At 43.1% G+C, this 27,241-nt stretch overlaps 1 protein-coding gene across 2 annotated transcripts in view; it reads right to left on the bottom strand.

Moving 5' to 3' along the window:
- Positions 1-27,241, bottom strand: part of LOC149864949 (macrophage mannose receptor 1-like) — a 109,666-nt gene that overhangs the window by 32,898 nt on the left and 49,527 nt on the right. For both annotated transcript variants that reach the window (XM_090047237.1, XM_090047236.1), the window contains exons 11-19: positions 23,897-24,045; positions 21,790-21,989; positions 19,688-19,809; positions 19,263-19,350; positions 16,427-16,571; positions 11,566-11,607; positions 11,321-11,484; positions 7,289-7,356; positions 3,281-3,381 (exon numbers count right to left, since the gene is read on the bottom strand). In XM_090047237.1, the coding sequence (XP_089903363.1) occupies positions 3,281-3,381; positions 7,289-7,356; positions 11,321-11,484; positions 11,566-11,607; positions 16,427-16,571; positions 19,263-19,350; positions 19,688-19,809; positions 21,790-21,989; positions 23,897-24,045 (1,079 nt within the window). The remainder of the gene's footprint in view (positions 1-3,280; positions 3,382-7,288; positions 7,357-11,320; positions 11,485-11,565; positions 11,608-16,426; positions 16,572-19,262; positions 19,351-19,687; positions 19,810-21,789; positions 21,990-23,896; positions 24,046-27,241) is intronic.

Raw genomic sequence — 27,241 nt, 5'->3', positions numbered from 1 at the left:
ATCTGGGGGGCTGGCTCCCCACCGCTGCATACATTCCCAGGGAGAGGAGAAGGAGGGGACACATGCCTCCCAAGATTTGTGCATGGGCCTCCCAAAATTTGTGCATGGAGCAAGAGTGGATGCAGACTGTCTGCTGCGGGCTCAAGGCTCCCTGCCCTGCTTCCAGATGGAACCCAGCACAGGAGGGCAGAGTGGGACAGGAAGGCTTGGTGGCACTGCTGCCAGGAGCCCCGTGCAAGCTGCGCCACCATGGCAAGGGAACCCCTGACTGCCTGGCAGCACCAGGGGTGGTGGTGGTGTGGAGTTATGCCCCCTGCTGCTGCTAGGTGAGCAGCAGGCTCCTCACCACAGCAGTGCACCAGTGTGGGTCTTCTGGCAGAAACAGCACTGAGCCTCTCTGCCCAACCATGCCAGGTCCTGCCTCCTGGCCTATGGAGGCCCCCAAAGGGAGGGCGGCAGGACAGGGAGTCCTGAGCCCTGCAGAAGGCAGTCCACATCCTCCCCTAACGCTCCAAAGGCTGCACTCGGCCCCATCCAGCCATTCCATCTGCAGGAGGACAGGGGGAGGGGTGGGTATGTGTCTTGTTTTTCCATTTTCAAAAGGTGGTCACCTTAAGTGAGCCCATCTTGCTTGTCAACAGACTGCCCTGAGAGCAGGGAACTGAGGAGCAACCCCTTATTAATCCTGTAGTTTGAGAGCATGGCTTTGTGGTAACTTATGTGTGTTTCAGGGGGCTAGGCACATTTGCACATCCCTAAAACTATCTGTTTTTGTAGTGCTACTAACTTTCTAAAGTTACAAAAATAACCTGCATCAAAGGCCTAACTCTCTATTGACAAGCCCAATTCAGTGGCCGAATCTCTGAACCCAAATCAAATCAGAGGACCCTTTAATCTCTCTGAATCAAATCAAAACCCTCCAAATTGATTCAGAGAGATTTGGAAAGATTCAGACATAGATACAGTTTTAAATGTATTTTCTACATACCTCTAGATAGCAAGCGGCTCATGAGTGTTGTTTCATAGTTTCTAGGGTTGGAAGGGACCTGAGCAGATCATCTAGTCCGACCTCCTGCCATGGCAGGAAAGAGTACTGGGGTCAAACAACCCCAGCAAGATGTTCATTTAATCTCCTCTTAAACACCCCCAAGGTAGGAGCCTGCACCACTTCTCTTGGAAGCTGGTTCCAGACCCTAGCCGCCCTGACTGTGAAGTAGCGCCTCCTGATATCTACCCTCTGCCAGCTTGTGACCGTTATTCCTGGTCACTCCTGGTGGTGCTCAGGGGAACAGTGACTCCCCCAATGCCTGCTGATCCCCCCTGACTAGTTTATAACAGGCCACTAGATCCCCCCTCAGCCTTCTCTTCTGGAGGCTGAACAGGTTCAGGTCTCATAGCCTCTCCTCATAGGGCCTGCCCTGTTGTCCCCTGATCATATGAGTGGCCCTCCTCTGGACCCTCTCCATGCTGTCCGCATCTTTCCTGAAGCGCGGCACCCAGAACTGGACGCAGTACTCCAGCTGCGGCCTGACCAGTGCCGCATAGACGGGGAGGATCACTTCCCTGGACCTGCTCGAGATGCATCTGTGGATGCATGACAAGGTGCGGTTGGCCTTCCTAACTGCCTCCCCACACTGCCGGCCCATGTTCATCTTGGAGTCAATGATGACCCCCAGATCCTTTTTCGCTTCCGTGCTGACAAGAGGGGAGTTCCCCAACCTGTAGGTATGGTGCCGGTTGTTCCTCCCGACGTGCATCGCCTTGCACTTGTCTGTGTTGAAGCCCATCCTATTCTCGTCCGCCCACCTTTGTAACCTGTCTAGGTCTGATTGTAGCCTGTTGCATCCTTCCAGTGTGCCCACGTCCCCACACATCTTCGTGTCATCAGCAAATTTGAACAGGGTGCTTTTTACCCCCTCATCCAAATCACTGATGAACCGAGGACCGAGCCCTGCGGAACCCCACTGCCCACGTCCTTCCAGATTGAGAAGGACCCATCCACCACCACTTTCTGGGTGCATCCCTCCAGCCAGTTGGCAACCCATTTGACTGTGTGGGTGTCTACACCACAGCCCCCCAGTTTCTTAATGAGAACGGGGTGAGAGACAGTGTCAAAAGCCTTCCGGAAGTCCAGGAAGACTTATGTCCACTGCTACCCCTGCATCTAATGATCTGGTGATCTGATCATAAAAGGCCACCAGGTTGGTCTGACAGGACCTGCCACTGATGAACCCGTGTTGGTTGCCCCTAAGCATGCAGTCCCCTGCTGGCCCCTCCTGGATGTGTGCCAGCATAATTTTCTCGAACAGCTTGCCTAGGATCGAGGTAAGACTAACCGGCCTATAGTTTCCCGGGTCCTCCTTCCTGCCTTTTTTGAAGATGGGGACCATGCTGGCCCTCTTCCAGTCCTCCGGTACCTCACCAGAGCACCACGAGTGCTCATAAAGTTGTGCCAGGGGACTTGCAATGACCTCGGCCAGTTCCTTTAGAACTCTAGGGTGGAGATCATCCGGGCCGGCTGACTTGAATACATCCAACCCCTCCAGAAGTTCCCTAACTAAATCTCGCTAACCTGTGGCCCAGGTGTGCCTCCCCCAGGGCCCATGGGGGGCCCAGCAGGGAGGTGGCTGTTGTGATGCTGGAGCACATGAAGTATCCCACAGAAGCATGGGGGTCTCCCCAGTGTGCTCAGCAGAAGACTTGGAAGTAGACCAGAAGCACTTCCAGTGCACTTCTGCATCTGTTTTGGAGCATGCAGGGCCGCCCCCCCCACCCCTCCCCGGTTCAGTGATTGGTGCCTCCTAGGTTGAGCTGTGGCTGATCACTAAGCCGGTACTTCCAGTCCACTTCCTGGTTTGCCGCCAAGCACATGGAGGTCCCCCTGCACTCCTGTGGGAAGTTCCATATGCCCCAGCATCGCAGTGTTCACAAGCCATGCATGCTACCTCAAGGTATGTAGAAAAAACTTTTAAAGCTGTCTATTTCCAAATCGCTGATTCTCTGAATCAGCATCGAATCTTCAGATTCAGATTTGGCCAAATCGAATTGGGGACAGTGATCTGAATCAACAAATCAAATCACTGTTCCTGATTCAAGCCAAATCGAATAGGGCCCGCTTCACACACCCCTAATAACCATATATGAAAGCAGTCACTGCTCCAAAATCTAATTTTACTTCCATCTTCAGTAATAGTTCTCTGAAGAAAAAAAGCAGCAAAAAACATACTGCAGAAAAAGTTATGTCCTCTGCAAAAGTATTAGTGATAAACAAATTACTCACCTAAGTTTTTATATATAACTACGCAGTTTTCATCATTGTTTGCAAAGTTGGGCTCATGTGGTGCCCAAGCTAAAAAATTCACTGGGGTTCCATCCATCCAGCTTAACACAATCAAAAGAGAAAAATTATTATGCACAAATTCAATTATTTTCATATTACAAAATTTATTTTAAAAACTTTTTAAGCTGTGTTGTCACAGCCTGATCTATACTACTTACTTTGCATAAAATTCCAAGAAAATTGAACTGTTACCTAGCTAAAGCCTTAAATGAGTAAATATCTTGTAGTTATATCTTGTTTTCCCTTGATTACCCCTTTTCATTCTGAATACAAGTTCAGAAAAACATTTAAAAAGGAATGTGTCAATTTACATACACCAATAGTTTAACAACTTAAGGCAAGATTTATCAAACTATTCCAAAAGTTTTGCCCGAATTTAGTGAGAAAAAGCAGCCATAATTATGGTTTGACTGACTAATCCTGAAAAACACAAAGCAGACAGTATACAGTTGAAGGTGCCTCACTCACTTCTATATTGTTTTCTATTTTCTTTCTCCGTTTTTTAAAAAAATTATTTAAAATTAGAAAATGAAAAATATGGACAACAAGAATACATGAATATATACACTAATATTAAGTTAAAAAAAGTAATCAACAACAATTACACTATCACAGAATCCAAGCCGTGAACTATTTTCTAACTTAAATATGCAAAAAAAAAAGTAAGCATTATTTAAATTACAGGGTGGTTACAGCTTGTAAGACAAGTATTTTCCATGGTGGCCCCTGCAAATATGAAAGTTACTTCTCATTATCATGCCTATGATTTCAAACTTCGTTGAAGAGTCACATGGCCTTACCTGACAAGGACTACAACTATCATCTTCACAGAGGTACAGATCCTAGGTTATAGCAAAGTTTTCCCCTAATTTGCAAAACACTGGGGAATTTTCGCATGTTCCAATTCTGGAGCCGCTATGGCCCAAGACACGAGGAAAGAGAATAAAAAAGCCGATGTGGAAACCAGGGGTCAGAATGGCACATGAGAACCCAGGCACATCTTATTTTCCTAAGTCCATATAAGTTTAGTCCAGGTGCAGAAAGAAGTCCATCCCCATTCAAGGGAAAGAATTGTGCAGGGCCTGGTAAACAACCAAAAGGTAATTTCCATACCAGTTAAAGTGGCATTAATTTGCTTGGCAACAGGGCAAAGACCGAACCATAAAGAGGTTACAATTGTGGATATAGCATTTGAATTCAAAGAATCAAATGCTAAAACTAAGTTAACAAAATACTAATTAGAACAGATAGTCTCATACTGAGCCACTGTGGTCAGTAAGTGAAGCCCAAGTCATTTGGGCTAGGGACAGACATTACACATAAACTGGTTTAAGTGATCAGAAACTGGTTTAAACCTGTAACAGAACATAAATTCAGTGCATATAAACCAGTTTCAAAATGGCCAAAACCAGTCTGAGATAAACCCGGTTGAATGTAGTCAGCTCAAACCAGCTTATGTAAAATGTTTCCCTGACCCCTTTCCGGTTTAAGTTAAACCAGAGTCCCCCAGCATCCTGGCATGCTCTCTGGGCTGGGCTCTCTGCTCCAGCAGAGCAGGGCTGGCCCACCTCTGCTTCCCAGCCAGAGGAGGGACAGGCAGCAGCAGGCAGGGGTTGAGGTCTGGCCAGACACTGGCCCTGGAAGGGAGCAGGGAATAAATTTATTCCGCCCTCCTCTCTCCTGTCCCACCAGCACCAACCTGCATTTCTCTGTTGGCTGCTCCAGCAGCAGGGGACATGGCCAGCCCCGGTAGTAGTTTGGGTTGAACTGGTCAGGGCAGGGGTTACCTCCACCCTCCCTGTCCCACTGCCAGAGACCTAAGCCAGGGTCCACCAGGTGCTCCCCCCTCACTGCTGCAGCTGGGGCCCAGGTGCAGCTAGAAGCCAGATGGCATGGCTCTCTGAGGCAGAGGGGGCAGGCCCCCTCCTGCCCCCCTCCCTCCAGCATTCCCTCCTTCTGGCAGCTGGCACAGGGGGGGTTTTCTGCCACTTGCCCTAAGCACAGAGCAAGCAGTGGTTGCAGTTGGGATGGGAGGGGGAATAACCTCCCTCCCTGCCTGCTGTGCCTCAGGGGCCATGCCAGCCGGCATCTGGCTGCTCCTGGCCCCACCACTGCGGCAGCAGGGAGGCAGTGCCCAGTGAACCCCAGCTTAGGTCCATTCTGGTGGAACGGGGAAGGAGGAATTAAACTCCTCCCTGGCCAGGTCAGTCCAGGCTACTGCCTGGCTGGCCACACCCCACCATCACAGCTTCCCTGCAGCCGAGGGCATGCTCTCACCCCCCCCAGCGCCTGGCCTGAGCAACTGCAGGCAGGTGCCTGGCATCTCCTCAGGCCAGAGGGAATGACTGTGTACTTGCAAATCAGTTCAACCTAGGCAGGTTAGACTAACTTGCAAAGACTGAATCAGTTCAGGCACTGGCTTCTTGAATGTCTGTCCCTAGCTTTAAAGATTGGTATATATTGACATCCTACATGCTAGAACAGTCTCTCTCTGCTGTGGAGAAAAATAAAAATTGAGGTTGCTGCTGGTTTGCAACTGTTCTGTTTTTTTGTTTTGTTTTAGTTATTTGAAAGAGTATTTAAAATGAAGGAAAGGAGAAAGAAGTGATGTTTACCCCTGAAGAGCTTTAAAAATACTAAGACGAATGTTTGAGTTGAGGTATTTGAAGCAATCATTAAAAATGATTTTACATGTGAATGAAGAAATGAGAGAAAGTGACATTAAATAATTTTGTGAAAATCCAATCTGGATTTTATCTTCTCCATTTCTTTTTATTACTTCTTGGTAAAAGTTATTTAGAAAAAAATTAAACTTCTTCTGAGTTAATGAGATAAAGTTCTAAAATGAAAGTGGACCAGACCAGTTCAAATGTAGCCAAATTAAACTGTGAGTCATACCGATGTGTAATATTTATAAAGGAGGAATCTCAAATCCACATGTTCTTTGCAGTGCATGACAACACCTCAAATCTAATGCTGAAGAACAGCTTTTCTAGCTGATAAAAGCAGATGGATTTCAAAAATATATATTTTAAAAACAAGATGAAAGTTTTGACACTGCTAAAGAATAAATGGATTTACAGGGTTTTAAGTGTCTAATTCAGTTCCCAATAGAAAAAAAATATAAAACACCATCATTTCTTTCAATGGGAGTTTTTCCTCTATCAGCATGGAATTTGTCCCATTGCCAGTAGATACATTGTTTTAAGATCAATTCCTTAATTTGTTTTACTTTGTAAAATTGAGGCAGTCACTGGTTTTCAGTATAAAACTCAGGGTACTCAACTGAGTACAATACTCTGCTGCAAGAATAAACCACTGTAAGTAATCAGTGGCCTACCAATGCCAAAAAACAAATGCTGGGATTTTTCCTAAAAATATGTTTAAAAATACCCTCTGCCAACATCCAGTACCAAACACATTTCTACCACCTCCAAAAACATAAATGCTAGGAATGATATCTTTATCCACCTCATGCTAGAAGTAAAACACACATATTGACTGTGGTGAGACCAACATTTCACCCAAAATTGTTCTTGCTTTGCTTAATACGAGTCTTGTTCATTGCTGCACATATTACTAGGTTTTGGGGGTGTGCGAAACAGGCCGTATTCAATTCAGATTCAGATTTGGCCCAAATCAGGGAGAGATTCAACTTGTTTGATTTCCATCCGCCCCAGCATTGCAGCATTCATGAGCTGCCTGCTACCAGGAGGTATGTAGAAAAAAACATTTAAAGCTGTGTCTATGTCCGAATCACTGAATCTTTCCAAATGTCTCTGAATCAATTTGGAGGGTTCCAATTTGATTTGGAGAGATTAAAAGGTCTCCTGATTCGATTCAGGTTTGGAGATTCAGCCACCAAGTCGGGCCGAATCTCCACCAAATTGAATCAGGGACCGAAGCTTTGCACAGCCCTACTAGCTTTGATATAGCTAGTTTACTTACCTAGCTCGTTGATCAACACTCAGTTGTAATCCAATGAAATATGCATCCTCTTTGCCATTTTTCAAGATCTAAAACACAGATTAAAATTAGCACTCACTCTCTTTAAAATATGAATGTTCTTGATAAGTGTAACACACTGGTGAATACATTATACATTTCCCCTCTACAGCAACCTGCAGAATACATGAATTGTTACAGGCCACAACATGTAGCCTTAACTCAAGGTACAGAAACCCAAACTTTTAAATTAATTCAATGCTGCATAGATTTGCCAGGAAGTTGCCACAACATAAGCACTTAATGAAGTTTCCTTTCCAAGTGGTTACAGCAACATAAGCATTTAGGCTAAAGATAGAAATTATACAGACTGGCATAAGCAATAGGAAACTGGTTCAAATCTGTAACACAATAGAAACTAATGAACATAAACCACTTTCAAAATGGCCAAAACCAGTTTAAGACAAACCTGGATGGACATAGTATCAGACTTATCTGCTTTAGGTTAAATCAGTTTATTGAACCTTTGTGTCAGATCCCTTCCAGATTCAAGTTAACTCTTAGTCCCTCAGGATCCCAAGATGTTATGCCCCTCCTTCACAACCTCCCCCTTCACAAGGCCAGGCTGTCTGATCCATCAGAGAAGGAAGGTATGCTCTAGTGCTCCTCAGCTTCTGACCTGGGCCACTGCAGGCATGTGGCTGTATTTCTGAAAACAAAAGTGAATGTCTGTTCACTTGCTTATCAGTTCAAGCTATACAGTTTAAACTAACCTGCAGACTAAGTACAGCCAGTCAAAAAGCCTAAGGCTGAATCAATTCAGTCTTTGCAGGTTAGTCTAAACTGCACAGATTAAATTGAAATAGAAATGAACAGACATTAACCTTTGATTCAGGAAATGCAGCCATATGCCTGCAGTGGCTCAGGCCAGAAACTGGGGGGCACTAGAGCACAACTCTCTGACTGTGTTCACTTCCTCTTCCTGCTGCACCCAAGGTCTCTGGGATTTGCAGTTCAGAATTACAGCAGCAGGACTCCGCAGCATTGCTCATCACTTCCTCTTCCTGCTTCCAGGTGCCTCTGGGTTTTATACTCCATGGTTGCAGCTGGGCTTGTTTTCCCCACCCCTCTCCCCAGTCAGCCAGCCCACACTGCTCCAGCTAAGGAGCACACAAGTAGGGTCACCTCTGCTTTCTGGAGCAGACAGCACAGCCTAGCCCAGGGTAGAATGCCTGCTGAGAGACTGTCATTTAACTTGAACCATGAAGTGGTCTGGGACAGAAATTGCATAAACTGATATGACCCAAAACTGATATGACCCAAATCAGATAAGTCTGATACTACATTTAATCAGGGTTATCTTAAACCAGTTTCAGCCATTTTGAAACTGGTTTATGTGCACTGAAATTCTATTCTGCTTCAGGTTTAAACTAGTTTCTGATTACTTAAATTGGTTTATGTGTAACTTCTGTCCCTACCTGCAAAGATTGAATAAATTCAGCCTCAGGCTTTGTGACTGTCTGTGCTTAGTCTTAATGGAGTTTTCTTTCCAAATGGTTAGAATCAAAACCTCTTTTACAATCTATAGCAGGTATCACTTGAACTTCCTAGTGATGGGCATACTCAGCTTTCTTAGAATGTTAGGGCTACCAGGCTCTGGAATGGGCTCCCAAGAAAGGTGGTGCTCTCCCCTACCTTGGGGGTCTTCAAGACGAGGTTAGATAGATATCTGGCTGGGATATTATGTTCCCAGCTCTCATTCCTGCCCAGGTCAGGGGGTTAGACTTGATGATCTGTTCAGGTCCCTTCTGACCCTAGAAACTATGAAATGTAAACCCTTCATCAATCTTCACTACCAAATTTCATCCAATTCAATAAAGCTTAAGCACTTTTTTTTTTTGGACTAACTCATAGGCTTCAAGACAGTTTAGATATGCAACTCCCTGCAGCACCACCTTCCCACTAACCCCAGCACTAAGCACAAAATAAGCATACAAGTTTGCTCCTGTAATTTAATCCATACCCCACATTGTCTCCTCTTTCTCAGGATTGTGCTAGGTTTGTGATATAAGAAAGTGCAATGTGAGACAGCATAAAGTAACTGGGTGGAACAAAGGAAGGCACAATTTAGCTTTCCCTTGGTGCCAACTTAGTGAGGATGCCAACTTAGCAGGGGTGCCAGTATGGCTTCCTTCCCTACAGGAGTCTTTTCCAAGGCAGAAGTAGCACTGCACAGTCCATCAAGGAGTTGGGTAGGAGCAGTCCCATGGCCTGTAGTCTATCTGTGAGGGTAGGGTGAGCAAGGTGAGTGGAATGTCCCCCAGTTCTCTCCAACACAACCCCCACCCTGAAAGGCTTGCCATGAGAAAGACATAGGCCTGCACCCAAATGGGTATCTTCAGACCATGTTATATATTAATTTTAGGTGGCTCCTGGAGCTCTTAGCTCCTAGACTGTCCACACATTAACGCCTGGAAACTACTTTTAAGCACTCTTTAGGCAGCTTCAAGTTACACCACACCAGCCTAGGTTTATCCATGTTACCCAGATCACATTACACTAACATGTAGCCGCACTAGGCAATGCATTAGTGTAAACATTGCACCAACGCCTCCTCCCCTGCTGGCCTGGATCAGGCCTACTGCCCCATCCATCACCCTCAGCACCACAGATCCCTGCTTATTGTTCCCACCCTGCCCCCTATTTACTTGAGGCTGGCCTGCACTCTGTCCCAGGGGAACAGGCAGGGAAGGGTTAACCTGCCTGCCCAGCCCCCACCACTGCTGCTCTCTGGGTTTGGTTCTGCCCAGAGAAGAGAAGCAGCCCAGCAGCAGCGGGGGTTGGGCAGGCAGAGGACTGGGGGAGCCCTATAGGCATGGCAGAACCAAGGGAGCCCCAGGAGCCTGGGGAGAAGCCCAGAATGGGATGGGGTGGGATTCTTAGCTTTAAGTCCCTCCAGGCCCCTGTTGGCCTAAACTTATGACTGCTCCAAACTCAGGCTAGCACTAACACTGATCAACACTTGAGCAGCTCACAATGTAATGTGTGACAAGGCCCTTACTTATAGTCTTACATACAGTCTGATATTATTTTCTTTCTTGGATAAGACAATATTCTAAGTATTGCAGTTCCTGTTAGAAGTCTGCTATAGGTCAATTAAATTTAAATACATTGGCAAGTAGGGCTGTGTGAAGCTTCAGTCCCTGATATGATTCAGTGGAGATTCGACTTCATTTGGTGGCCGAATCTCCAAATCTGAATAGAATCAGAGGACCCTTTAATTTCTCCGAATTGAATTGGAACCCTTTGAATTGATTCGGAGAGATTTGGAAAGATTCGGACATAGACACAGCTTTAACTGTTTTTTCTACATACCTCTAGGTAGCAGGCAGCTCATGAATGCTGTGATGCTGGGGCGCATACTTCTAGTCCACTTCCAGGTTCACTGCTGAGCACATGGAGGGCCACTCCCCACCCCACCCCACTCCTGTGGGATGATCTATGCACCCCAGCATCACAGTGATCACAATCCGTACTGGTCCCTCGAGGTATGTAGAAAAAATTTCTAAAGCTGTGACTGCCTGAATCGCTGATTCTCTGAATCAGCATCAACTCTTCAGATTCAGCTGAATCGAATCAGGAACAGTGATCCAAATCAGCTAATTGAATCATTGTCCCTGATTCAGCCCGGAACCAAATCGAATAGGGCCCACTTTGCACACCCCTAGTGGCAACTGCTGATAAAGGGTAACATGACTGATGTGGAATAACTCTCCTTTTGAAGCTTTGGAAGCAGACTATTAGTTAATGCTTACAATCCATGTACAACACACAGAAAAGCAAAAAACTATCCTGCTCAGTTAAAACATAAGGGACAAATTTATCCACTGCTTATTTCCAGTTCAATACTTTTTTAACTTCCCTAATTTCACTGGTGCAAAACTAACGGTAAATTAGCTCATCAGACAAGTGTTTCTATGTTCATGTTCTCTGGCCTGGTTGATTAAGTATTGAAACAAGAAATAGTTTTCTTACATATCGCCACAGAAACTTCCTTTCAGTTTCATCATCAATGACAGCAAGATCACCAAAATTCTTCGTGCAGAATTCCCGACCTTTTTCCATAGGAACACTGTCCGTGCTGAAATAATACTGCTTGTCTTTATTTATAATCCATCCATCACTAGTAATCTTATATTCTGCAAAATAAATAATAAGGTTATATGTATTGTACCTTCAGTACAAGCTTCTCTCAGTAAAATACATTAAAAAAAACTTACTGGGAGCAGGAGATTCCGTTGGTTCAGGTTTTACTGTTGCTCCTGTAAAATAAAAATACATAATATATTTTATAGGAAAGTTCTGTGTCTGATGTTTAATTTATAGTCAGTGATGGATTAAATGCAATAGAGTAGAATTTGTTAACTGGGATGTTCTAATTTCTGAAATAATCTGCAGGAAATTAAGTAAAATAAAATAAAGTAAATATTACTAGAAGCTTAACTACTGCTTAAGAAAACTTTTTTTGGCCCTGTTAAAAATTGGTCCATAATTAATTAATAAAAACCCTTTTATTCCTTAAATGCAATATATTTATGGTAAGTTCCCTTTAAATGTGTTGGAACTGAATTCTTACTGTTTCAATATGCACAGGGAACAACATCTGTATGCCCCACACTGCTAAATTTACTAGGCCATTTAACCTTGATTTTGTTAATGCAAAAAGACCGTACAATCTGAAAAGTCATAAATTAGTAAAATAAGGTCACCCACATAAACCTATTTTCTCCTCACCATGTTGCCTGAATTGTAAGACAGTCTTTAATTACATAAGCACATGCAGTTGCAGCAATGATCAGAATTATGTATTGAATAGGCTGTTGTCTGCAAGGCATCTTGTCATTTACTGCAGAAGCTGGGAGTGTGGCATGGGACTGCAGGGAGAGGATGGTCTTATAGCTAAGTCAGCTGAATGCTTTTTTAAATAGCATCTTCTTTCACAAAGCATCTATGTAATGCTGGGCAAGTCACTTTAACCAAACTTTTCACAAGTAATCACTAGCTGTGTGATTCTTGTTTTTTGGGTACTTCACTTGAGATGCCAGAGTTTCATCTGAGGAAGTGCTGAGTACATACTGCATCAACTGACATCAATAGGAAATGTGCTTGTAGCACATCCAGGGTTAAATAGCTCACTCATGGTCCTTCAGTGTCCTTTTTCCTGGCTCACAGACCCTGTTTATTGTCAATACTCCCCTGGGGAAAGCTGTCTCCAGGCAGAAGTCAATCCACATAGGCATGTGTCACTGTACAAGCACACGATACAGTTTTCCCAGACCAAAGGGAATGCCTGGGTTAGAGTCTCCTGCTACCAGCCCACACTTCTCTCACTTCTCTCAAGGCATGCACATAGTCTCTGATGCACACTCAGTCTCTGGCCGCCTCCCAGGAGAAGGCAGTCCAAGCAGGGTCCTCCAGCTCTACTTTACTGACCCACCAGCTCTCACCTTCCTGGTCATCTGCCTGTCTCAGCTTTCAGCCTTCCACTCCCTGCTGTCTGCCTGCCTTGGCCATCAGCCATCAACTGTCTGCCTGCCTCAGGCTCCTCTCCCTAAGAGCCTAACACATGGCCTCTGGCAGTCTCTCTCTCCCTGGCAACTTTCCTCAGGATCCCTCTTAACTTTCTGTGGGCTAGCTCATTATCTGGATCAGCTGTCCCAGTCCTCCTAGGAGTTGGCCAATGCAATCTGTAACCAGGTTTCACTGCATACACCTGGGTTGTTGCCCTTGCAAGCCTGAAGACTGCCTCCAGGCTCCTTGAGCTGGCAGACTGCTACACAGCTACAGCACTTTATACACATAAAGGCCTAAGGTAAGTGGAGAACTGGGTGCCCTGAAAGAAGCACAAGCAAGTGAGGGCAACAGGGAAAGTCTTCTCATTCTTCCTGAGAAAGTCACGCAATTGGCTTGTTATCTCAAGTGTCTGTACATGAATGTACAGTGCCTAGGAAACAAGTAGGAAGAACTGGAAATCCTTACAGAATTATAGAACTGTGATTTGATTGGAATAACAGAGACTTGGTAGGATAGCTTTCAGGACTAGAGCACTGTCGTGGATGGGTATAAACTGTTCAGGAAGGACAAGCAGGAGGGAGGAGGAGGAAGAGGAGGAGAAGGAGGAAAAAGAGTTGCACTTTATGGAAAAGAGCTGTATGATTGGCTTAGAGATCCAGCATGAAACTGAAGACAGGCTTGTTGAAAGTCTCTGAGTTAGGGCCAGAGGAGAGGGCAACAAGAGTGATGTTGTGGTAGGCTCTGCTATAGACCACCAGACCAGGAGGATAAGGTGGATGAGGCTTTCTTCAAATGGATAGAGGCACTTTCCAGATTACCGTTCTCATGGGGGACTTCAATCACCCTGACATCTGCTGGGAGGACAATACAGCTGTGCACAGGCAATGCAGGAAGCTTTTGGAGAGTGGCGGGGATAACTTCCTGGTGCAAGTGCTAGAGCAGGCAACTAGGGGCCATGCTCTTTTTGAGCTGCTTCTCAGAAACAGGGAAGGATTGATGGGGAATGTAGTAGTGGGTAGCAACTTGGGCACCAGTGACCATAAAATGATTGAATTTAGGATCCTGAGGAAAAGAAGGAACGAGAGCAGCAAGGTATGGACCCTGGACTTCAGAAAAGCAGGCTTTGACTCACTCAGGGAACTGATGAGCAGAATCCCCTGGCAGGCCAGTGTGAGGGGGAAATGAGTTCAGGACAGCTGGTCATATTTTAAAGAAACCTTACAGAGGGCACAGGAATGAACCATCCCAATGTACAGGAAGACTAGTGAATATGGTAGAAGACCAGCTTGGATTAGCAGAGAGCTCTTCACTGAGATAAAACACAAAGGAAGAAGCTTCGTATAGGGAGGAGTGTAAGAGTATTCAGGCATGCAGGAATGAAATCAGGAAGGCCAAAGCACAATTGGAGTTTCAGCCAGCAAGGCATACAAAGGGTAACAAGAAACATTTCTATGTCACCAACAAGAGGAAGATCACAGAAAAAGTGGGCCCTTTACTGAATGGAGGAGGCATCCCAGTGACCAATTATGCAGAAAAGGCTGAAGTAGTCAATGCCTTTTTCACTTCAGTCTTCACAGGCAAGGTCAGCTCCTAGATTACTGCATCTGGCAGCATAGCGTGGGGAGAAGGTGAGCAGTCAAGAAAAGGTTAGGGACTATTTAGAAAAGCTGTACATATACAAGTCCATGGGGCCAGATGTAATGAACCCAAGGATGCCAAGGGAGTTGGCCAATGCGATTGCAGAGCCACTGGCCATTGTCTTTGAAAATTCATGGCAACAGGGAGAGGTCCCAGATGATTGGAAAAGAGCAAATATAATGTTCATCTTTAAGAAAGGAAAGGAGGAGGATACAGGGAACTACAGACCAGTCAGCCTCAACTCAGTCCCTGGAAAAAATCATGAAGCAGATCTTCAAGGAATCCATTTCTAAGCACTTGGAGGAGAAGGTGATTTGGAACAGTCAGCATGGATTGACCAATGGCAAGTCATGCCTGAACGACTTGATTGCCTTTTATGATGAAATGACTGGTTCTGTGGATGCCAAGCAAAGTGGACATGATATATCATGACTTTAGCAAGGTTGCTGGTCTAAGGAGGCAAGATTCTTTAGGTAGATGTGACATTTTTATTAGACCAACTAAATATTTGGACAAAAATTATTTGCAAGCTATTCAGCACAAACAGCCTTCATCAGGCATAGGGAGACTTTGTAGGTGTTATGTGTTCACCAAGGTAGAAAATAAGTTAATTTACAAGTTTACAAGTTAATTTGCAAATTTTCATTTCCCATTTGCAGGAAGAGAAGGAAGCTAATGCCTCATTACACAATTGTGCTTCAAAGCATTCTGGTACAACAGCAATGGACATAACAGAAAATCCAATGAGGAAATTAAACAGTTTGGTCATCAGAACAGGGTTTGAACAGTGCACAGTAAACAAGTCATGAGGCCAGAGTGGCACCAACAAACAATGAATGAGGCAATAAACCTTTGAAACGAAACCATTATGGGTTATAATGTAATATGGTATCACAACACATATGCATAGGGATGCCCAAAATTAAGGCTGAAGAGATAACTTTAACAGACTTTCTCAATTTTGAGTGCCTGACTTTGCAACTTAATTTAAGTTTTAAAATATCATTTTACATGTAATTTCTTAGATATCTTCTATTTTTAACATACAAACTGAAAAAAATCAAAACATTATCATATAGCAACATACCAACCCTTCCACAACACAGACCTGTAAAATTAAAAGAGTAGTTGATAGCAATAGTAGGTTGGGATTCCCTACTTGGACCATCACAAGAAGGAATGGGGCATTTTGCCAGTGGATTTCATGAATTCAGGCTGGGAGCAGAAGAATGGCAAGGCTCAGCAACCAGGCTTAGATCATTTGTTTATAATGATTTATCTTCCAGAAAAAACAACATCTCAAAGGTAGTAATTTCTTAGAGGAATTTCTCACTGCATTTTCTATAAATCTTTTTATCAGCATGAAGTTGATTTTTTGGGTCTAACCAGCAGTTTACTTTCATTAATAACATCTCAATTTCCATCTAAACTCTTCCAAAATAGGTTTCTGTGATGAAATAATTGTCAGAGCTTTGTTAACTATATATTGTTTGCATGTAGAACTGTTCAGCTTGATGCCATCATAAAATAAATGTTTTCCAAAGACCTGAACCTGGACTCAAGCAATTAAACTCTAAATATAATTTGTTTGGAAAAGTTTGAACCAATGCAAATGAAAAATCAGAAGTGAATTTGAAATTCACTCTACTTGGGCTTGTGATAAGGAAAGAAACGTCATTGTTTGGTTTAAGTCATGGAAAAAGAGCAAGAAAAAGTCTCAAAGAAAACAGCAGGGACCCAGTTAAATATTCTGTATCTCTGAACTTACTGGAATGAAGCAAACTAATGCAATTTTTACATTTCATTTTTGTACACGATATTCCAGAGATAATTTTACAAAGCTTTAGGCTTTTTAAAGAAATATCTGCTTCTTGAGGTGTGTGGTGAAGGGTGGTTTTTGTCCCAATTTAAAGAGGAAAGTAGTCGTACCTTTTTTTATTTGACAAATCCAGGCATGTAAATAATCGCAGTGCCTGTCATTCCATAGCATGCTAGAATCTCCGGTAAGCTCCACACAAAGTTCAACTCCTTGATAATTATTTGGCTCTCCAAAGGCCCAGTTTTCATACCTTACCTGTCATGAAAACACAGTTTGGTTACAATTTTATTCGTATAAAAAGGACATAATTGGGTTTCATAGTATTAAAACAGCAAACCAAGATGGCTTTCCAGTGTTAATGTAACAGATCAGAAGTTGGAATTTCCAAACAAGATGTATAAATGTTGATTTTTTAATTCTAAATAGTTAAATACAATAACAATGATTTATTGTACAACAGAAGTTTTGCAATATTTCAGTTAGGAACCACTGGAATGTTTTGTTTTGATAACATTAAAATATTTGATATATATATTATTAAGATTACAATTGTTACATTTAAACTTGCAATATAGCTAAAAAAAGTGCAATGAATCAACGAACACATTTAATTGTAGCAAAATATTTCAACTTTATTGAAGGAAAAACAAAAAGTTGAAACTTTTTCAGGAGAAAATATTGTTAAATTATGATGTTCCTGTGATACATGCCAGCATCTTCTGATAGAAAACTGCCCCATCAAAATATTTTGACCACCTTTATTTGAAATTGAACACATCCATAAAATGCACTATTGTGTTAACTCTAGTTTTACATCATTGCTTAGTAGAGTTACTCTGACATACAGCTAGTAAAGCAGTGACCAACCTTTTTGGCAAACATGCTATAAGTCCACGTGTGCCACAAATTAAACCCCACCCTTTTGAGGGCGCATCCACATGCGTGCCTCTTGCGCCACATCAAACCCCTTTGAGGTGGGGCAACAGGCATGCACAGGAACAAAAAAAAGTTCCCCACACTGTAAGTTTGCAGCACGGAGAGAAAATTAGACCCCTAGATATCCAGGGCTCTAAAACTATCAATATTTTAAAAAGCGGAGCAGGACATGGTCAGGACCATGTCCTGAGGCAACTGGAGGCTGGATCCTCCATGGAAATGTTCTGGCAGCCATTGAGGTGTCTGAGGGATTGGGGGTAGGGCAGGGTGGGGCAGCCATTGGGGGGCTGCAGCAACTGGTGGGGAAGGGGACAGATGGGGCAGCAATTGGCGGGCTGGGGTGGGGCATGTAGGCCTTGCAATGAGGTTGGTAGCCCCTGTGGGGGGCCATCTGGCCCCCTGTTGGGGGCCCATACCCCTTGTTTAGGGGTTGAACCCCCTGTTGGGGGGCCGTACCCCTTGTGAGAGGTCCAGACCCCCTGTTGGCAGAGCCAAACCCCTTGTGTGGGGGTCATCGCCATGTCAGAGTGCAGCAAAACATGTATTCATGAATTCATGAAACATGTATTTAGAGTTCACTTTATTATTATGATAAGAGACTTGCTTTAACACTGTAAGATATATCAATAAAACATTGTCAAACAGATCGCTGTCTCTGTCTTGCTCTCTTTATAGTGGTCTTTTGTTTTACTTGTGGAGAAACATGGATTTGGGGGTATTTTACAGAGTGACTTTGGGATTTTTTTTATTGGGGATTTTTTAGTTTTCCAATAGGAAACACCAAAATTCCTACTAGGGAGGCCATTGGCTTGATCAGAGCAGGCACCTTGGACCCAGCTGGCTGTGGCTGACCTCCTGGACAAATGGGGCCAGGAGGACATGCTTTGACAGTTCAAAGCAGGCCACCACACCTGGAACATCTTCCGGGTGATAGCTGCCCAGATGGCTGGGCAGGGGGCACAAATGGCAGTAGTGCCACACAAAGGCCGACCCTGCAACTGCAGACCACTGGCAGCTGGCCCAGAGGGGCAGATGCCTCTGCTGGCTCTGAAGTCCCCATCCAGGTCTGGCAGGTGTTCAGATCACAGCAAGGCAGCAGCCCCCACTGCCAGACCCCTGCAGTGGGTAGAGGGTGCAGGGAACTCTCAGAGCTGCTTCAGCAGTCCAGCTGGCACAAGGGGTAGTGTCCCCAGGTACCAACTGGCTGGGCCCCAGAAGCTCCTGAGAGCTAGTAGCCCTGAGCTACTTGCCTGGGCAGTTTTTATACTGCTGGGGACAGCACAGGTGCTGGCCCTGGACTCTAGCTCCCCCTGGCCGAAGATCTGGGAGGAGCCAGGCAGGGTTATTTTGCCCCAAGTGGCACAATTTGCTCCACCACAAAGTGCATGTCCGAGCATGCGTGCTGAAGCAAAAAGCCCCAGTTCAAATTTGCACTGCCTCTATTTGAGCTGCTGAAAGCACAAGTGTTTGCATGTGTGTATATGTCCTGAATGTCGCACTGACTCCTGCCCCCTCCATTATCTGCCCCTCTGTTCCCTGCCCCCTCTGTGATCAGCTGCTCTGCTCCTTACCCCTTCCCTTATCAGCCATACAAAACAAAGGAGAAAGGAGAAACTATACATGGTTCCAAGTATAACAGGAAATATTTAGAAATATTTCTCATTATACTTTGCATCTACATTAATTTTGTCAGCCCTGTATAATGAGAGATGGCCAAGAAAAAAAATGAACGTTGAAAAACCCTTCTTCCTTAGAACAGTCAAAGGAACTTTAATATTGTAAATGTAATCCATGTATAGAAACTATATTGTCTTATTCATTATTTTTATCCCCTTCATTTTAATTCCATTTTATAAATAAAAAAAAATAGTGTATTGCATGCCCAATCTAGTTTTGAGCTTACTATTCAGCTATACCAAATCTAGTCAGTGCATATGATTGGGAATAGAAAGATAATGGACAGATCATGACATCATGAAAAAAATATTCTTGTGAAAAACAATTACTCACTGGAAAACCATCACTCCAGGAAAATCCATCATCAGGATTCAAGTAAAATAAACCAATCCAGAAATTTTGATGATAGAATCCACTGTTTCTAAAACATTCAGTATGGAAAGAGGATAAGCAAAACGCACACATACAAAGTAAACAAAATTATCACCTTAAACAGTTTGATAAACTCTTTGTAAAACATTTTCTTAAATTTGTTAGACTTGTATGCAAATACTAAGCATCTGTCTCCAGATAATTAAGAAAAATAATTATTCACAACTGCTAATAGCTTTGATAAATTGGCTGATAGCACTGAAATTTTAACTGGAACAATAAATATTACACTAGATTATAAATTTTCAACTTAAAACAACTATTTCAGAAAGGATCAAAAGGTAAATTTCTCCTTATTAAGGTGAACTCACAGTGCAGATACTCACGCTATAGAGCGCCATATTGCATACTGTTCTTCTTTACCATTAACCGTGGCCAGATCTCCTCCTATAGCTCTACAAAAATCTCGAGATTCAAACCAAGTTTTCTTTTGTTCTCTTGAATAAGGCTAGAGAAAGTATATTTTATAATCAGATACAGTACATTGTGTGCATCATAAAAATTAAGAAACCTTTGCCATTTTTCCTGTGGTAGGATGTCATAACAAGTCAAAAAGCAAGTCATGCAAAATTAAAAATAGGTTATAAGTATAACTGAATACATTGAGACTATCTCACTTGGAAATGTTTGCTTCATAGTTAACAGGAGAACACTTGGGAGAGCAATATTTGCTATATTACAACACATGAGGAAAGGCCCATTTAAAACTTGAAGGAGCTACTGATTCGCATTTAAAAATTTAGAGAACTTGTTGGCATTTCAGTGATGGATTAGGTACCTCTTCTATATGTGCTTTGTAAATAAGTCTGCAAACACACATTCAAATGTCCTAAGAGAATTCTCCCAGGTTTGTTTTTCTGGTGAGAAACTTACTTGCAGATGCCAGAAGAGCAGGGATTTGGGTTTTCTGTTTGCTGTGAGAAAAGGTGGATTTTCTCCTTGAATGGAAAAAAACACAGGTTTTCCACTTTAAAGGAGAAATCACAGATTTTTTCCTTTAAAGAAGAAAATTGCAAATTTCTCCTCATTAAAGTGAACTCACAGTGCAGATACTCACACAGATCACAGATTTTCCCTTTTAAGGGGGGAAAACCATGGATTTTTCTCCTTTAAAGGACAAAAATGCAGGAAATTATAGATTTTCCTTTGCAGACTGGGAGACTTCTAGCCTAGGACTCAAGGAGCAAGATGCAGAGGGTGCCACATGCATACATGCACATGGCAGCCAGGTAGAGTGCTGGAGAGCAGCTCCTGAAGCACCCACAGCTCCCTCCAAGTAAGTCTATGAGTTGTGGGGGGCACAGTCAATGTGTGGGTGGGTGGGAAAATACAGGCAATGCAGCGAGGGGGGGGCAAGGCAACATGGCAAAGGGGGCAGGGCATGTGCCCCCTGAGATTCCTGTGCTGCAGTGGGGTGCAGAGCTGCAACAAGGCTGGACCATCTCTCAAGAAGCCACCTCCACCACCCAGCAGGCAGAACCTGGTGCAGGAGGGAGCATTGTGCTGCCATGGACCCCAAGGTGATGCACCCCAGCCCACCCAGCAACAGCAGGGGGCACAACTCTGAAGTACCGCAGTAGCCACTGCTGTGCCTCACCTTAGTAAGTGGCACTCCCTTGCACCCCAGATCCCACCCATTGGGCCACAGAGGCAGCTGGTCCCACCTGGGTGCAGCTCCATATCCAGTTTTACAATATAAAATTGTAAACATATCAATAAAACATCGTTTTCAACTGGTACCTACATACATAGTGGAGTTTCATTTTAACTGAGGAAAAACACAAATTTTGGGTTTTTTTAACAGCGAAAACCACAAACCCCACTGAACAGACATTTGAATGCTTGAACCCCTGTAAAGCAGGGAGCTTGCAGTGCTGAAGCTACAAAGCCAGGTGGCCTCTGCGCATACATGTCAGCATACTCTGGCTTCTTCAAGCTGGTAGACAGATGACAGCAATGCACAAACCACCATGGCTGATCCACCGTTCAGGGTTACCTATGTCTCCTTGCAGGACAATGTTGGGATTGTGAATACTAGGCTGAAATAGCAGAGTCAAATGAATAACATTGTCTCCCAGAGGAAGGAGCAGGGACAAAGCACACTGGGAAGCTGAAGGACTCTGCTGTGCCTTCTATCAGAAGAAAATCTGTATAGAAGTTTGCTCTCTTCCAGAAAGGATTTAACCTTTGTCATTCCTGGGTCATTTTTCTCCCAGAGCAGCCAGTTTTTTTCTGGGAGAAGAATCCTGAACGTCTGTACAGATGTGGTTTCTCCTGAGAAAGCTGTGACATGCCCTCAGTTTACAGAATACTCAAGGATCATTTCAGTATTTATATGCTTTTATGCCAGTTATTATTGTTTACATTCCTTTTGCATTTATTAACTTCAAGTACAATATCTACCTAACTCAAAATTAAGTACACTTACTTTGAAACAGAAGCTGATGCGATTACTTGAATCCCAGCCACCAGGGCACGTGGGGACAGGAGTTGTTGTAGGTACAGGTGGAGGCGTCACTCCCTCAGCCCACTGTTTGCAGAGAAATTTTGCCTTTTCTTCACATTTTATAACATCCCATAATCCACCTGCAATTCCAGTTCTCATAGCAACACAACCAGGCTTTCTTCCTTTTTGTAAGTAAAAATATAGAAATATCAAAATTGCATATGATTTGAATTCTGTTCTGATATTACAAAAATATATATTTCTGCACAAATTCAAACTCATATTCAAACAAAAAAATCATTAAGATCATTCCCTGAATTTGTGATTTAACCATATATTGGCAAACTGAATAAATGCATATCATCCTGTCACCCTTTAACGGCCAACCCAGTAGCGGTTGGGAGCATTCAGTGCCACCCTCCACCACCGCACCCCTCCCTTCCCTGGGTGCTCAATGAGCTTACTGTGCCTCTAAGCCAGCAGTGAAACACCACAATCTGCAATTCTCTCAACTCAGGTGATAGAGGCTTATTTTTTTGATGCTCTGATCTCAATTACGATTCTCTCTGATGAGCATTTTGTCTGTATATATGTTACACTGTAGGAAACATACAAACTATCAAAGCCAGTAGGCATTTCTGAATGCCTAAAATATTTGAACCTAAATCTTAAACCTAGTAACTTAATAAAAACAATATAGAAATTGGTCACAATGAATATAGCCCATCCATTGCCAAAGGCCAGCTCCAGAGTTGCCAAGCCCCACATTTTTTTTACTGAAAGATTTTTACTGACAACCATACATTTTTACTGATGCATATTTTACATAATATAAACATGTAAATATTTTACATAATATAAATATGTAAATAATATAAATATTCTGCCAGGTCCTAAACTTCAGTAAGAGCCAGGCTCAAATTTAGGGTTTTAACACAGACCACAGTCTTATGTGACTGCAACAACAGTTTTACACTGTGCTGCCTTTATCCCAGAGGTCCCAACTGACCCTACACCCTGACACTTGCAACAGAACCCTGTCTCAACCTCAGCCTGATGCCTGCCATCCCTGCTCCCCCCAAACTAAGACAAATTTCTACCTATAACTTCTTGCTCCTCCTGCCCCATATCTCTGTCCCAGCTACACTGCACCTTTCCTTGTCCTGCCCAGTCCTCAGAATGCCTGGGGAAGCATGGCTCTGACTACCATCCAAGCAAGCAGCCAATGGGACAAAGTGGCAGCATGTGGCTGGGGTGGGGGAAGGGCACTGTGGAAGTTCCCATAGGCCACAGACCTGATGGGGAGCTCCCTGCAGGGCATATTGCTGTACTCCTGCTCAGACACATGGTGGCTTTACTCCGTCCATGCATCAGTATTTGCATCCAGCTTAATTTAGATAATGGATCTTCCATCAAGCTCACAGCTGCTTAGTTTTTTTCTGGATGGCTCAGATTTTTAATTGATATTATGGAGAAATGTTATAGCTTTTTTGTTTGTTTGTTTTGGGGGTTTTTTGGGGGTGGAGAGAGTTGTTAAGGACTGGTTGGTAAACCTGCCAGCACAATGCCCAATAGTACTTAATTGTTGAGAATAATGTTTAGGAGTTAAGAGCTGCAAAAACTCTTGTTCTGATCTTCTGCTACAGGGTGACTTATACTTGAGTAGTTCACTTCGAGTATACTGAAAAATCCTCAGATATAAAAACAATTTAAGTAATCTAATGTTTACAGGAAAACCTGTTTGTAAGAAATTATATTTTCATCCTGTACATGCCTATATTTTTAGGATGAATACTTCAAATGCCACAGATCACATATAAGATTTTTTTTCTTCATTCTCTTTTGCCCCTAAACATACAGCACTAAGTTACCCTGCATTAAACTGACCAGCCCATAAATCTTGATTTCAGTTTAAACCTTTACCAAAAAGAATGAACCAGCAGGCTAACATAATGCAGGCATCATTCCACCATTTATGCCAAAGTAACAAACTTTCTAATGACAAAACCCAACCACCAAAGAGCCAGTGCAGTCTTTTGATGCCGAACAACATGACTAGATGCTATTTTCAACGTAGTCTCATACATACCAGGCATTTCTGAATTCCAGTGGGTGAATAAGACAGATTCACCACTTGTCCACTTGAAAGTCCCTTTTTCTTGTATATCTGAAAGGCCAATCCAAAAATATTTTTCAGGCCTCAACCCAATCAGACTAGTCAGATAGGCTTGTTCATATCTGTAATAAAATAAAATAAAATATTGAATTGATATTACATCTAGATTTAATCAAAATGTGTCATTTTCATTAAATGATTTATGTAAGAGTTTATAAATGAGTGGTTTATTCAGACAAAGCAAAGGAACATAATATTTATGAATAAATATTGTCAGGCAGGAGGCAGGGCAGAGTAGCAACTTAAAGACTAACTCATTCAGAAATAAGTTTCTAATTATGAATGTAGATTAATACAGCTAACTACCACTCAATAAGTATTGTGTGAACTTTGAAATCAAATCACTTCTTCCTTTTTTCTGTAAACAAGATTACATGGTGGAGGACTAAAGTGGAGGTGAACAAAGGAAGGATAAAGAAGAAACCCTCTTTAATCTTAGTTCTTAGACTCAGGGTAACTGAAGGATGGAAGAGGGGCATCGGCCCCAGGTGCCAACTTGGAGGGGGCACCAAAAAGGCCCCCGCCTCCCCTTCAATCTTTGCCATGGGTGAAGCAGCTATGCACTGCCCAGCCAGAGGCCACAGATATGGGGACACTTGAGGAAGGTAAGATAACCCTCTTTCCCCCATCTTGCTCTCCTGCTCTCCAGCAGTTCCCCCCCCACACACACACACAAAGGATGGGAGTTTTGCTCAGGGTGCAAAGGTCATTACCTATACCACTGCTTACAATAGCTACATTTTTAATTACTTGTTGCTATATACAAGTCAGTTTAATGTTAAATGAGGAAAAAGTATCTATTTCTGAGCTTTTTAAGGGTTTGAAGGCTAGAAAGGAAATAAACCAAAGTGTGATGTCTAGAGTAGAATTATAAAAAATGAAATTACCTACTTAAATTAACAACCATGTAAGCTGAGAACTGAGAATCAAAAAGACAAAGTGCCAAGGACTGGAGAGATGTAGAAGGAAAGTCAATTATAATAAGTTCAAGAAATACCTATAAGAGTCATCAAAACAGGTACAATCTTGAAATGTCAAACTAATTAAACATATGTATTTGTATAATTTGAAGGCCAGGTGAAACTGGCTGTTGATCATTTGCATTAAATTAGAATGCACAGTACAGGCAGTCCTCGCACTTATGGCGGGTTACATTCCTGGAAGAGATGCTGTAAGTCAAAATGATGCGAGTCGAATCTGATTTTCCCATAGAAACAATGTTATAATAGGGGGTTATGTTCCTGACCAAGGGCTGATGCCCAACTTTTTATAGAAATGACCATAAACACCATATCGATTAAACAGGGCAATACAGCAACTAATCACATAAAATTTTATTTAATCAGAAGGTGAAGGCACACCTTCATCAGGGTCATGGAATTCAGAAGAGCTTCTTTGGGGGGATTTTTGTGGAGACTTAGGGCCACTTGATGTTTCATACTTTCATACTGCTTAGGGTCAGAAGGGACCTAAACAGATCATCAGGTCCAACCTCCTACCCCATGCAGGAATGGGTGCCGCAGTCATATCACCCCAGCCAAATATCTGTCCAGCCTCCTCTTGAAGACCCTGAAGGTAGGAGAGAGTACTACCTCCCTTGGGAGTCCATTCCAGAGCCTGGCAGCCCTAACTGTAAAGTAATGTCTCCTGATGTCCAGCCTGAACCTTCTCTCTAACAATTTGTGGCCATTATTCCTAGTAACCCCAGGTGGTGACTGGAGGAACAGAGCCTCCCCCAATTCTCGCTGGCCCCCCCGGTGAGTTTGTAAACAGCCATCAGATCCCCTCTTAGCCTTCTCTTGTGGAGGCTGAACAGGTTCAGGCTCTTTACCGTCTCCTTGTAGGGCCTGCCCCACTGCCCCTTGACCATGCAAGTGGCCCTCCTCTGGACCTTCTCAATGCTAGCCACATTCCTCTTGAAGTGCGGCAGCCAGAGAAGCTGATCCAGGGATGTTTGTTTTGCTGCCTTCTTTTTCTCATTGTAAATTTCCCTGTAGTGCTGTGTGAGAATCCAGCACCATAAGTAATAACATGGGTGTAAATGGCAGAGCACCGCAAATGTGAAACACCGTAAGTTGAGGACTGCCTGTATACATACATATGCCCACATACAGGACAATTCAGTAAAATGTGGTTAAATCATCACTCCAAGGGGATAAGTACTAATACATAATTAGCCACAGGTGAGTAATTATCCACTTTTGACTTTTCATGAGATGCATTTTGACATTTAAAATAAAGACAAAAATATTACAAAAATTATGGGTACAAAAAGGATTCTGTTTAGCTTGCTATGTAAGAACTGTTTGATTATGTAGATAAAAGCTTAATGTAAATCTTTCTACCAAGAATTAGGGTGCTTGCAACATAGGATTTACATGATTATGAGGAAGTAAAATAGGCAGAGTTTTGCTTTTCACTTTTACATTCACTTAGCACCAAAACAGAAGGTACATCTGCAAAAATGTAATGATTGTTTGTGCATGTCTCAGTGAGCCAAGAAAAGCTGACGTTTTCAATGCTTTGTAAGATGAGCTGACTTGAGAGGTCCTACAGAAGGCATAAGTTAGTAGTTTTCAATTATCAGAAGCAATTCCATTGTGATTTTAGTCTGTGTACATATAGAAATGACGTGCTTGAACAGCTGATGAATGTGCCAGTGTTCTGTGTATTAATCAGTAGGACTCTGGCAGAGGTTTAGTTCACTAAGACCACAGTAACAAGTTATCTCATAAAAAGTTAACCACATTTCACTGTACAGCCCATGCAATGTAGAGCATATACTGTACAGACCATGCTATGAAGAGATCTGTCTAGACACTAGAAAACACTAGAAAACAAATATAAAAAAGAGCCATATTGACACAGTGGGCTTTGCTTAGGAGCTAGGAGCTCTCAGTCATCCAACATGTAACATTCAAAACTGTGCATCACCAGCACCTATGACATTTTACTCAGTTGCGTGGTGATGGATTCTCAGATACAAAACCATTTACCCTTTGCTTAGTTTGTTTGTATGTATACTTTTAAGATAAATACAGACATTCGGGGGGAGGGGAGACTGGGGGGAGGTGAATCAGATTAAATATGGCTACCTAATCTAACTTAGTTTGCCCAGGTGCAGATCCTGCACTTAAACCCAGTCTCAGTGGTCAGAAATCAATCCGAGCCCATAACAGAACAGAAGTTCTGTGCCCACAGACCAGTCTAAAAATGGCAGAACCCAGTCTAAGATAGATCTGGATTGATATACACTCA

This window comes from Crocodylus siamensis, chromosome 5 (assembly GCF_052110815.1).
Source record: "Crocodylus siamensis isolate JL-2025a chromosome 5, ASM5211081v1, whole genome shotgun sequence".
In the NCBI taxonomy this organism is placed as follows: domain Eukaryota; kingdom Metazoa; phylum Chordata; order Crocodylia; family Crocodylidae; genus Crocodylus; species Crocodylus siamensis.
Note: the sequence above shows the minus strand (reverse complement) of the source record. Positions and strands in the feature narration are given on the sequence as shown.